This window comes from Plasmodium malariae (assembly GCF_900090045.1).
Source record: "Plasmodium malariae genome assembly, chromosome: 2".
NCBI classification, from domain to species: Eukaryota; Apicomplexa; class Aconoidasida; order Haemosporida; family Plasmodiidae; genus Plasmodium; species Plasmodium malariae.
In genome coordinates, this window is record NC_041776.1 from 799,728 (window position 1) to 813,520 (window position 13,793).

At 19.9% G+C, this 13,793-nt stretch overlaps 1 protein-coding gene across 1 annotated transcript; it reads right to left on the reverse strand.

Moving 5' to 3' along the window:
• Window positions 1-3,841: 3,841 nt before the first annotated feature.
• On the reverse strand, window positions 3,842-4,898 carry PmUG01_02026100 (Plasmodium exported protein, unknown function; the record flags this gene model as incomplete). Its single annotated transcript, XM_029008742.1, has 2 exons — window positions 3,842-4,663; window positions 4,812-4,898. 2 exons carry the CDS (start codon window positions 4,896-4,898, stop codon window positions 3,842-3,844), a joined length of 909 nt encoding a protein of 302 aa, XP_028860271.1.
• Between the last annotated feature and the right edge of the window lie 8,895 nt (window positions 4,899-13,793).

The window sequence follows — 13,793 nt, forward strand, 5'->3', positions numbered from 1 at the left end:
GTTTTTATTTTACCTTTATTTTGTTTTAAACCATGCTTTAATGACATACTTTTTAGAAGAAATTAAAAATATTTGATTGTAAATATGGCAATGACTATATGAGTTACAAAAATTTTGTTTATGTTTAATCTAATACATGAAAAATCTTTTTTTGGATAAATGAAATAAAAATTTATGAATGGATTTAAATATATAGTTAGTACTAAAGGATAAAAATTAAAAAAAAAAGTTATAGTAGTAAAAATGTAATGAGAATAAATTATAAATTACATCCAATTTAATTTTAACGACTTTATGAACTATATTAATTATTATAAATTTATGTTGAATATTAAATATTAAGGAACTTTAATTATTAATCAATTTTACTTAAAATAGGAAATCATTACCATTTAAAAGTTGTACTTCTATCTATATGAATCGCCGGACATATATTCCTTGGGTTATTTTCTGTATAAATATGTACATTTTTTTTTTCGTTGTCAATGAATGCAAAATTATTTATTATTTAATTTTCTTTGGTTATCTATAATTTTAAGTACAATTATGATGAACTATTAAATTAATTTTCATATGTAACAGAAAGTAATAAGGAAAACTTTTTGCACTTTAAAGAAAGACATATGCTTTATTTTTTTCTTAAATATTAGAATTATTCTTTTGATGCAGTGAATAGAATTTTAAAGAGAAACAAAGCTTTCATAGTATTATCATTTGATAAAATTATATTAAAAGGATAAACTATAACTGTTTAAAATTACAGGTTTATGGTTCAATAATTAGAATTTAGTTTAACGTTAAATACGTACATACATTACATAAGAGTTTAAATGAATTATTGCTTAGATTGTGAATATTATATATTAGATAATTTTAAAATTGTTAATAAGCAATCATTTAGAGAAATACAATAAATTTAGAACAACTTATCGTGGTATGAAAGTATGTTGTCTCGTTATAGCAGTTTGACAATGTATGCAAAAAAAAAAAAAAAAAAAAGGAATCTACAAAATATATTCTTTTAATGCAATGAAATATTAGAAATGATATATCAATATAAATATCTATCTATATATATGTAATTAAAATCTGAACAACTATTCATTTTTATGGAATAATAAAATATGCAGAAACACATTTGGATATTATAAGTTAAACGAAAAATGTTCAATTTTGAAAGTTAAAAGATAAGGTCAAAAGTTTAAGGGTTTCGTCTTTCACATATAATTTTTAAAGAAACATTTATATTAATAATAAAATTCATATTTTATTATTTATCTCGATAATAAAATTATGAATGTGTTTCTTTACATTATATAATAATGAAATTTTATGCGTGCAAATAGTGAAGAATGAAAAATATAAATTATTATATATATTATTCAAATAGGAATATATACTATATAAAAAAAAAATTTTATAATAATGTAAAATTTAAATAAATATAAAATGATTCAGAAAGATTGATAGAACTAATAATTAATATGTTAAAGTAATTTTAATTTAATAAAAAAATTGTGAAATTGTTTATTAGTGTAGAGTACATTTGGTATTGCACTTTTTTTGTATAATAAAGGATTAAATTTAAGAATATGTATCAAAATGTTCATAATACCTCTTAATCATTTGATGGATATAATCTGAACAGAAAAAAAAAGAGAAAAGGAAAAACATATTAACTATACAAAAAAATTAGCATTCGTTAATTTTAATGTACAGTTAAGTTTTTATATATTTGATGATAAAAATAATTCAGAAATAATTAAGTACATATAAATTAACTGAAATATTACATATTTAAAATGTTTAATTTAATAATTTTTTTATAATGAAAAAAAAATAATTTGGAACATATGCTTATGCTCGAGAAATAATAACCTTAAAATAAAATGTATTTATCAGTCTCATAATTTTCATTATAATATGTACACTATTGCTACAAAATAAATAAAAAATATGTATTAAAATTACGCTTGTTCGTTTAAAAAGCTATTATGATATGACTAAATGAATAATTTATAATAAAGGAAAAAGTTTTATTAATAAGAAAATGTTATTATACCATCATTTATATCATTAATTAATAAAGTAATATAATGCTTCTTGTTCAATTTAACATGAATAAATAGTATGTATAATACTTTGTTATATATTTCCTGAGGTTTTTTTTCACGTGCGTTAGACATCTTAGAGTTCTAAAAGAAACAAAAAAAAAAAAAAGACCAATTCGTTTTTGAGATAACTTTAATTTAAAGAAATACTGTAATGAGGAAAAATACAAAAAAAAAAAAAATGGAGAAAGAAAAAATATAATGATTTTATATTTTGAAATTTTAATGTATAATTTGTTACTGTTAACATTTACCTTCTTCTGTTATCATTTATATATCAATTACATAGAACACACTATTGGAAATTATGTCCTGGTTGTGTGGTTGTTATATTGTAAAAACACTCCTTTTTATTTTAATTTTATTTTAAAAAGTCAAGTTAAGATTTGCTATTTTTTTTACATAAATAATATATATGAACTACTAATAAAAAAATTATTTTGTTTGTTGTAAAAATTTTCCTGTAACCACTTACCTTTTTAAGTAACATGAACCATATAATGTTTTATGAACTTATTTTTTAATTACGTTAAATTAGAAAATATAAAAATTTTAATATATATAAATATTTAACGGAATATTATAGGCTATTTTATTTTATAAAAGTTATTCACTACGAAGTTCGGTTCTCCAAATAATGGAACATATGCCCAAATGAAATTATTTGTCACCTGAGAAAAGCTCTCATAAAAAAAATTATATCTATATGAATAAAAAGACGGATATATAAAAAAAATTTATAACACATTATAAAAATCTTTTTATATATATAATATGTAAAATTTGTACATGACATAACGAAAAAAAAAAAAGAAAAATTTATATAGTTATATTTAACAAAATAAACTATGAAGTTTTTATTGATTTAGAGAGCAAATATTTAAAGTATAAATAAATTAAAAATTGAACCTATGTAAATACTCATATTTAATAATATAATATAAATTTATTTTATTATGTTCGTTACATAATAAAAGTAGACTTAATCTGTTATGTTCTTTTACCGGAACCCTTATACGTGTGAAATTTTTTTTTTTTTATTATTCCACGTGAACAGTGAAACGTATTAAGGAATATGGAAAAAAAAAAAAATTTCTTTAATTAATTCATCTTTATGTAAAATTTTTTTTTTTAAAATAATTTCTATAATTAATGTGTAATTAATAATATAGAAATGTTTATCCTATGTGTTTACAACGCATAGTGGATGGGGGAAACAAAACAAATTATATAGTATAATTATATATTATTCAAAATTTACAGATTTTGTTTAAATAAAAAATTTATATGAAGTATTAGGAGGAATATATAACAAATAAAAAATTCAATAGAATAAAATGTCTAAAGTTAACCTTGGTAAGTTAACTAAAATAAGGAAAAAACAAATACTTTCCAAATATATGAGGAGAAAATGATACATATATAAAAAGGAATAGTTTTAAAAAGCACATATATTGTAATCATTATATATAATTATTTATATAAAAATTTAGTAAATAAATGATAAAGTATGTTAGGGAAAATATAAAATAATATTAATATTATATGTTTAGATAAATAGTTGGAAAGAAAATTAAAACAATTTATATATTACAGAAATATTAGATAATTATACATACATAAATGTAAATTCAAGCTGTTAAATATTAACAGTTTTAAGGTTATTTAAATTATAATGTATTACCTTTAAAGATTTCTAAAAATAAATTTTTATAATATTTATTTATCCATTAAAGCCTTTTTATGACATTCATATGCTGCACAACGTTTAAGCGTTCTATGGCATTTGAAATATTTGTCAAAACAAATATCACTGATGCAATAATTGATGCAAATGAGAACAAAACGTATGGTGAAGCATGCGCAATGGGACTAATTAAAATAGATCCCAAAGTGGTGGTCCAAATTGGGGATGTAGCCTTAAGCAAACCCTTATTATAAGGAATTCCCATAATTGTTCCCATTTGTTTATTATTTTTTGACATTGCACTTATTAATGCAGATTCATAGTTTGCATTTTTTTTTCTTAAGTACTTAACTATCTTTGATGAACCTTCTTTTTCTTTTGGTGTATATAGCACAATTTCATTATTTTTTGATGGTACTCTTCCACGTCTTTTATCATAAGAATCATTATATTTTTGTGCATAAATTGGTGTTACTTCATTTCTTTCTTCTTCTATTTCTTCGTCATTATCATAATATTTATATGTTTCATTATGGTGTTTTCTAGAAGTTCCATGATCATTTGAATTATTGGACGTAATTACATAATAAGTATTACCTCTTGAAGTATTAGGCATAATGCCACTGTTTATTTTATTCAATATTTTATTAAAATCTCTCTGAAATGTTTCATCTTGCATGTTTGAATTATATTGTTCTTCAAAATGGTTATCATATGGACCTGCTAAATTCACTAAATTTTGATTGAAATTTTTATAATTTTTTGAAGCTCTTTCATTTCCCTGTAATAATCTGCTAAATCTGACACTTCGATTTTTATTTTTGGGGAAAATTTCCTTACCCAATGATTTATCAAAGACAGTTGACTAAGAATTAAGACAAATATATAAATTTAAAAATAAAAATGATTTATTTTTCAATATATTAAAAAATATATAGTTTGTAATCTGAAGAAATAAAATAACATAAAAACATAGAAATTTTTATGCAAAAAAAAAAAAACAATTAACTCACGTCATTAGAGCTCTGAGATGTTAATATTAAAACGGTAATTATAGAAATTTTAATAAAGAAAGAGAATTTATTTGACTTTTCTTTCATTGGTAATATTTTTGTTTTATAAATTTTCTTTAATAATATATTACAAATTATATAATGTATAATTGTTAGGTATATACGATTTTGTATATAATTATCTATTAGTTGTTTTAGCGTAAATTTTGTTCATAGTTTTACATTTTTTTAAAATTTTAAATACTCTTTTTATTCTATATAAATAAAACGAATTAAAACCTAACTATAAATGTATATTGAAAGTGTGAAATTGAAAAAAGCTACATACTATATATATATATATATATATATATATTCTGTTAATTATTTTATATATAAAAATATTTAAAAAGATGCTACTAATATAATTAAAAATAAAAATAAAATTCATGAAATTTTAAATATCAAAAACACAGAATAAGTCTCTATGCAAAAAAGTTGCAACTAAAATAACCTATCTCAAAAAAAAAGAGAAAAAATAATTTGTTCTCATAAAACATAATAACAGAAGAAATTGCAGCTGATTTGGTTAAAATTATGAATTAAATTAAAATAAAAAAAACTTGTAACATAATAAAAATAAATTATATTGAATATATATTTATTATTATAAAACTCAATAATACTAACGTTAAAACGAACGATAATTCTTTTAGAAGTTAAATCTTGTCTCAAGGATATACAAATGGCTATTGATATATTTTGTTCTAACCAAGGTATTGAATAAACAAGTATAAAATATGAAAAAAAAAATTAGAAACTTCATGTGCAAGGAAAGATTAAAAAATAAAGTATACATATAATAAAACTATAAAACAATCAATATTTATTAAGCATTAAATTTAAATTATAAATTTTTTATTTGTTATTATATTTATTTGGTGGTTTATTGCATTTATATTTTTTATAAATAATTTAAAAAAACATTATAACATATCATTGTATTGGGCCAAGCATATACATGTAAATAAAATAGTTCATTTGTTCATAAAATATTATAAGAAAAAATATTAAAACATATAGCAATTGGCGTGTTAAATTATTATATTATGCATCTTTGGTTATTCTGGAAGAAGAAAATGTAAATACTGAATATAAATATAAAAAAAAGATAAAGAAAATAAAGATTGAATAGTAATAATTATAATAAAACTAGGCGCAAAGTTAAAAGCTATACTCATTGATAAAAGGTTAAATTATAATTGGTATTCTTCATAAAATAAAAAAAAAAATTAATTAAAAAATTAAAAATGTATATTTATGATAAAATTAATTACAATAACTGTGTTGTTATACAAGAAGCATAATTTTTTTTTTTAAAGAATTCCAAATTTCTGTTTTTTTATTATTACTAACGTAATATCATAATATATTAAACATAAACGTTTCTGACATATTATATAATGGAAATACTGTAGTAAAAAATGATAGAAAAGTTTACGTTAGGGTTCTATTACTACATAGTGCCATATATATATATTGTGTTTTTTTTGTTATTGCTGTGCTATATTTTTTCTAATGGAATAATGCAGAAGGCTAAATAACATAAGCTGCTATACGCAATAAGCAAAATATTCTAATAAATTTTTTTTTTTTAAATTATATATATATAAATAAAATATTATATTTTCATAAGGTTATTTGTATTTTTTTTCTTTTTTATTGCTTTAACCAAGTAGCTTTTGAAAGAGGAAACATCTTTTCTAGTTTTGTTATTGATTCCACATTGAAATGTTAGTACTTAAATAATCCACACACAAATATATATTATACATTTTGAAAGAGAAAATTTATTAAGAAATGTATATTTTTATTTCATTTCCCCGGCTAAATATGACAATAACAGTTTAATATTCTTAATATATTACAAATAACAATTAGAATTCCCTCTTTGGAATTGTTACACTGAAATTTGATAATTTTATGTTATTCCTTTTTTCTTTTCATTATTTCACTTCAATTTTTTTTTTTTGCAACAATTACATTCCTATAATAAAAAGAAAAATGTTTAATTAAATATTTTATTTTTCATTAGCAAACAGTGCATACATGAAGTTTTTAATATAAAAATTCTTCTTAAGATTTTTTTTTTTATAATAAATATATAAATTTGAAAAAATCACTTATTTAAAATGTGATGACTTTCTGAAAAAATATATAAAAATATATTTTTAATGAGACATTCCTTCTTTTTGTTAGTATAGCATCGTTGCTTATTATCCATTAATTATAAAAGGCAGCAATTTTAACAAAGGATTATTTTTATTCTATCTATATAAAAGTTATTTAATTATGAGTATAATTTATAATATTTCAGCTCTTTTATTTCAAAAATAATAGTGCATAGTTTTATAATATTAATTTAAGATTTAATAAGTACATAATATATATTGTAATAGAAAAAAAAAAAATTATTTTTTAATTATAAAAATGTTCCAAATTTTTATGTTAAATAAATAATTATGTTTTTTCGTTTAAATTTGATTTTAATTTCATGTGTATAAATTTTAATATCGACTGCTTCTTTTAGGAGATAAAGAAAAAATATGAAAAAAAGTATTGTTAATTTTTAAAAACATATTTAGGGAATTAATAAAAAAAATATATGAAATTACAATTGTTAATAAATAATTGGTAAAATAATTGTAGTTAAGGTTATGAATAATACTGTTTACTATTTGTGGAATTTAAAAGAATATTAAAAATTAAATGTTTTATTATATTGTTATTACTTTCATTTTTAAATAAAAAATTTGAAGTATATTTATTACATATATATGTAGCATATAGTCAAACGCTTTTTTAATTAATAGTGTTTGTCCAACTCTTATTCGTATTTCTTGAAAAAACATTATTAATTATATTATTAACCTTTGCAAATTCCCTAATTATTGCTATTTTTATATAGAAAAAAATTATTTCTTTTAAAAAAAAAAAATCTCAAATGTCTGACATTAGCAGTAAAATTAGTAACGAATGTAGGCGTAAAGCATCATATGTTACTGATTGTATCATTATTTTTGAGAAATACAACCATAGAAGGAAAATAAATATATTAAACTTCTTTATTAAAAATGTTCTATTTTTTATTTTAATTGAGATAATGCATTTTGTCAATATATATTTAATATGTAAATAAAATTTATGCATTTTTGTAATGTTTTTTTATGTTTTTTAAAATATGTTTTTATTCTTGTTGGAACAAATATACATACAGATATACGTAGATGTTTTATTCAAAGTTTTTAAAAGAGCTAGTTATTGTAATTTTAATATTGTGACTAATTTATTTCTAATAACTATATATAAATGTTAAAACCATTTTGTTACGAAAAATGTCTTATTAAGAAACTGCCTTCATTTATTCAAATTTTGTATACATTAAAGTGATGATGTATAACTTTAGATTAAACTAGTTAAATTGAAATATTAAATAGTTTTGAATTCAATATCTTACTGTTATAAGTTAAATACAAAATTTTAGTTAATTACTACATATTATAGAAGTGTAAAATAAGCGATTAGTTTATTCAAAAAATTCATATAAAAGTGTTTAGAAAAAAAGTTCTTAAAAAAATATACTCTCTTTTCATATATATAAGAAAAGTCGAATTGTTGACTTAAAGTTAATTAGGTGACGAGATATGCGAACGGATTTTATCATTTTTGACATATTCTGGAAAAAATTCGTTGTAAACACTGGTAATGTTTGTTAATTCGTGTATTCTTCTATTTGTCTATCTGTCTATCCGTCTATCTGTCTGTCTGTCTGTCTATCTATCTATCTATATATGTATACATATATAACTAACACTTCTGAAAGCTAGCTTAATCATTTATTATAATAAAAAACATTTTGATATTTTTATGTTTTAGTGTAAATATTTTCAACCAAATGATTCAGAGTAAAAAATTAGTATAAGTTATGCTGGTAAACTGAACTACCTAATTTTAACGGTGGAAATATAACCTAAAAAAGGGCTTAATTTTATATTTTTCAAAGATGCTAAAAAGTTGTTTTGTATTGCTTCATATATGATATCATTCTTGAAAGTATTTTCCGACAGAACATATGCTCTGTAGAGTGGAAATGTTCATTAGGTTTAGGATTTAGATATAGGTTCATACGTATATATATATTTTATGTACATACGTATATTATACTGTTTAATGCTTAGCTGGGAAGTGAAGAAAACATCTATTACATGCACATATATAGCTTATAAGTAACCTTCAAAGAGATTAGTATGATCAGTTCATAATATTCAGAATTTTTATATTCTAAATCTTTTAAAAAATATGTCGGAGACAGAGTTTGACAGAAATATTTTCTTAAAAAAATTACCAGGAGTTATAAGTCTATCTTTAAAAGAAATAGCAATGATAGAATAAAATTTGAATGCATGTTAAATAATTTTTAAGCTGTAAAATTATATTCTGTAACATCGAAAAAAGAGTAAATAAATTTTTAATGGTTGAATAATATTGAAAAGACATTGATGTAATTATAAAAATGGCATAAAAATGTCATCTAATTAATATGACATTCAAAGGTATAGTATTCCCCAAATATCATACGATTAAGAGGGAAGAATTAAATAATTTCTACAAAAGTTTATGTTATGGTAGAAAAGAATATGGAGATGAAATTCTATTTAAGCAAATGGTCAGAAAGATGTAATTACGATAAGAATAAATATGAAGCTCTTATTTAGTAACGCAAAACTTTTATCTGATGGTTGTTATAAATATATAATGGCACCTTTACATTTCAAATAAGCATGTATTAAAAATGTATGGTTAATTAATTTTTGAGATTTATAGTTACTACAAATAATCTTCTAAAATTATGATTAACAAATTTAATTGAAAATGTTATGACATATTTTTGAATTTAGAAAAGTTTTTAGTTGTACGGTATTCCCATTTAATGGATATACCTTCCTTTGGACATAGATAATCATAGTGTAACATATGTACGTATAAAAATTGAGATTGTAAATATAGTCTATAATCTTTTTAAACTGAACAATTTTTTTTTATTGTTTTTGTAGTACTGCTGGTTTTTTTTTTTTTTTTTTTTTAATTGATCTTTAGTTTATTCATGTGCAAGATGATATATAAATAAGTCTCTTTATCATATGTGTACTCCTCAATAATTAAAATGTGTTCACTTAAACAAAAACATTATTATTCTAAGGATATATATTTTATATGTATTTTACAGATGCTTGATTTTTTCTTTCTTTTCTTTTTTAGCAGAAAGCTTACCATGGATAGCTGTCAAATACATTAAACAGGAAAGAGCAAATAACTTTTTTAAAAATAATGAGTATATATATTTATACATTTAAGGGGGAAATTATTAAGAAATCCCTTACATTTTATATAGTAATTTTGGGTATTATAAAAAAATAAAATAAAAAGTTAAATGATACTAAATTCATTAAGAGTTAAACTTGCATAATAATAATATATGGCTAAATATTGTACAAGTATGACAGAAAAGACGAAATGAAATATGTACATGTACTTTCCTTATAAATATTATAATAAAATAAAATGATAAAACAACCTACTTCAATGGTGTGAATACATAAGTACATTGTACAAGCCTAACTGGAAAAAAGGTATATTATAGTGGTAGTTTGCAATTGAAATTAGTATGTCAACGCTAAAAATTCGTAAACATGGAAAAAAAATAATTTTAAACAAGAAATTATGTATTTTATAATTTGTTAAAATTAAGAATTATAAATTTAATAGAAGAAAATTACATCAATTTTTATTTGGAAAAAGTTAAGCATGATTCAAATGTATGATAAGATATGTTTGTTCTTACAATAGTAGAAATTAGTGAATAATATATAATTTTCGTTTTAGCGAAATATAAAATAAAATAATATATTTCATTTAAAAAAAGGAAAGAAATACAAGATTAGGAATTAGAATATCAATAAGGATAAACACAACAAAATAACAATAATAAAAACAATAAAAATAAGCGTAGTAAAAACTGTAACTATGAGAATAACTATAAGAATAAAAACTAAAGAGTAGTTTAAATGTTCTTAGTACAATACGATGTAAAAATTACAATTTATTTTTTGAAGAAAAATACAATTTTCAAGGAAATCAATTATGCTTCTAGGATTTGATTAAAGCAAAGAAAAACCAGCTTTTTGACCAGACAAAAAATACATATATACATAATAATTGAAGTAGAAAAGAGACATACTGATAAAAATGGAATTATCTTATGAAAATTATAAAAAAATTAATAATTTAATGAATTAGTAAAAATATAATTGGTTTATTTATATAAAGAACAAAAATAAATAACAAATTAAAACTAACTTTATTTTTTTAAATTAAAAAATTAAAAGGAATTTAATTTAAATAACAAATACATATACATGAATTTGGAGTATATATAATTCTTTTTTTCACTTTTATTTTTGTAGAATTTTAAATATATGCTTATTATTTTATCTTATTTAATAATTTTAAATGATAGGGCACTTAATATTCTTGTATTCTAAAAAAAGTGTTATAATATTTATTTCGGCTTTGTGAAGCATCATATATTTTTTGAAATATAATTAATGATGATGTAATAACTAATGGAGAAGCCATAAAAGTATGATTTTTTGCTGTAGATATTAATGTAAGAAAAACGCTTATGATTAATGGAGAAGAATATTTGTGTCTTTTAATAAAACTTATTAATACACTATATATGCTTCTTCTTTTATTCGTATAATTCTTACATATTGGAGAGTTTCATGATATGAGGCATTTTTAACTCAGTTTTTTTTCCATATTTTTTGAAAATTTAGAAAATTTTAAAGTATAGGATTTTTTTTTTTTTTTTTCATTATCTTTATCTTCTACCTGATGATTTCATTTTGTTTTTATTATGATTCATGCTAATATAACATGTGTAACATGTTTTAATATATCAACTGTTAATTTCAAATAATCACCAGAATCAAATAAGTAAAGTTCTTTTTTAATTATATCATCATGCTTTATCTTTTTAGGACTATTTATAAAGTTTTTAGTCCTGAAGGTATAAGATTCTTGTCTACGTTTTTTATAAAAATTTATCATATATTTTTTTTTCTTAAATTATCATAATATTTTGTGCTATGAAAACTATGTGAATTTTGTTGTCTTAAAATGCTATTTTACTGTGTGTATGTATTTGATCCTCCTCAGAATTATCAATATTCTCGTTTGATAGATCCATATAATGTTCATTTAATGGTCCACATCTTTACTTTGTTAATAATTTTGTTTCTCTTTTCAAAAATTCACTAGGTCTTACATTATTTATACTGCTATTTGTATTGTTGTATTTAACACTTGACTTTCAAGTATTAGTTGCTTAAATGTTTTGATAAATACTTCATATATATTACTTAAAACATTTTATTGTATAATATAAATACTTCTATATTTTTAAAATAATATATTTTTTTAAATGAATACATAAAGCAAAATAACAAAGAAGTACGTAAAAAAAAAAAAAGATTCTCCAATGTAATTGTTTTTATTAGCATGCTTTATTGGAAAATTGTTATGTTATAACTAAAAGGATAAATTTCAGAATATTAATAAAGAAGATGAACGTGTTCGTTTTTTCTATAATGGGTTAATTTCAAAATTTTGCTAAAATTTTTGGAATATAGATATATACTTGTAGGCATATATACATGTATAGAGAGCATATAGTTATAAATAATATTAAAAGATATTTGAAAAACTCTAATTTTTGTATATAATATATTATTTTAAAAAAATTTTAATATGTTTTCCCCTTTTATAAGTTATATATAAGTAATAAGGCTTTATACTATGACGTACAAGAAGAAAAAAAAAGATGAATAAATAGTAGATTACTGTATACATAAATATTACTCAAAAGAATGTATTAATGATTAATATATTTTAAATAATTTCAATACGGGTATACCCTTAATAAGTACTGAAAATGTCGAATTATATAATGTGTTAATGAAAATTATCATGGATTATAATTAGCTTCAAAATATTAAAATTTGATATATTTATACATGTAGAAAGGAGGAATAAAATTTAGATAAAAAATATACACATTACTATTTATTATACTTAATTATATATGAATTAAATTTAAAAGAAATTTCCAAAATTCTCAAAGTGCATTTTATAAGTTAAAGATTCGAATAATAATAGATAATTTTATTAAAATAATATTTTATTATAATTCCTTATTTTATCTGATTTAATTTTTCTTTTCTTTCATTTTTGTCTTTTTTTTTATTCATATTTATATCTTCTATTATTATATTTATAATAATCAATAATATATATATACATAATGCATTGATGAAATATTGTATTAATAGAGATATATTGAGTAATAAAATTATAGTAATAAAATGCGCAACAGTATACACTAGTAAAATGTTTTCATATAATCTTTTATATATAAATCTGTAGAAATTAATTGTATAAAAATTTTTTTTACCAATTATCTACTAATTATCCTATTATAATGTTTTTTAATAATATTTCTGATAAAAATTATTGATATAGGAGCACTATTTTACATAATATTTATAAATTTATAATATTTTATATAGTTTTCATTTTATGTATAATTTTATATTATGTGGTTAATAAAAACTGAATTTACAAAATATAATTATTTAATGTGTCCATAGTTTTACTTTTATGTTATAAAAAATATATGATATTTATACAATTTATAAAAGTTTAATAATTTCTTTTGTTAATTCTTTTTATGGAATACGTTTTTTCATATTAATGAAGCAATTCCAATAATATAGTTCTGAAAAGAATATTAAAACCAAAAAAGTTGAACTCATATGTATACTTGGTTTCATGAATTTTTAAATAATACACAAATAGCATGATATATAATAAGAAGTAAAA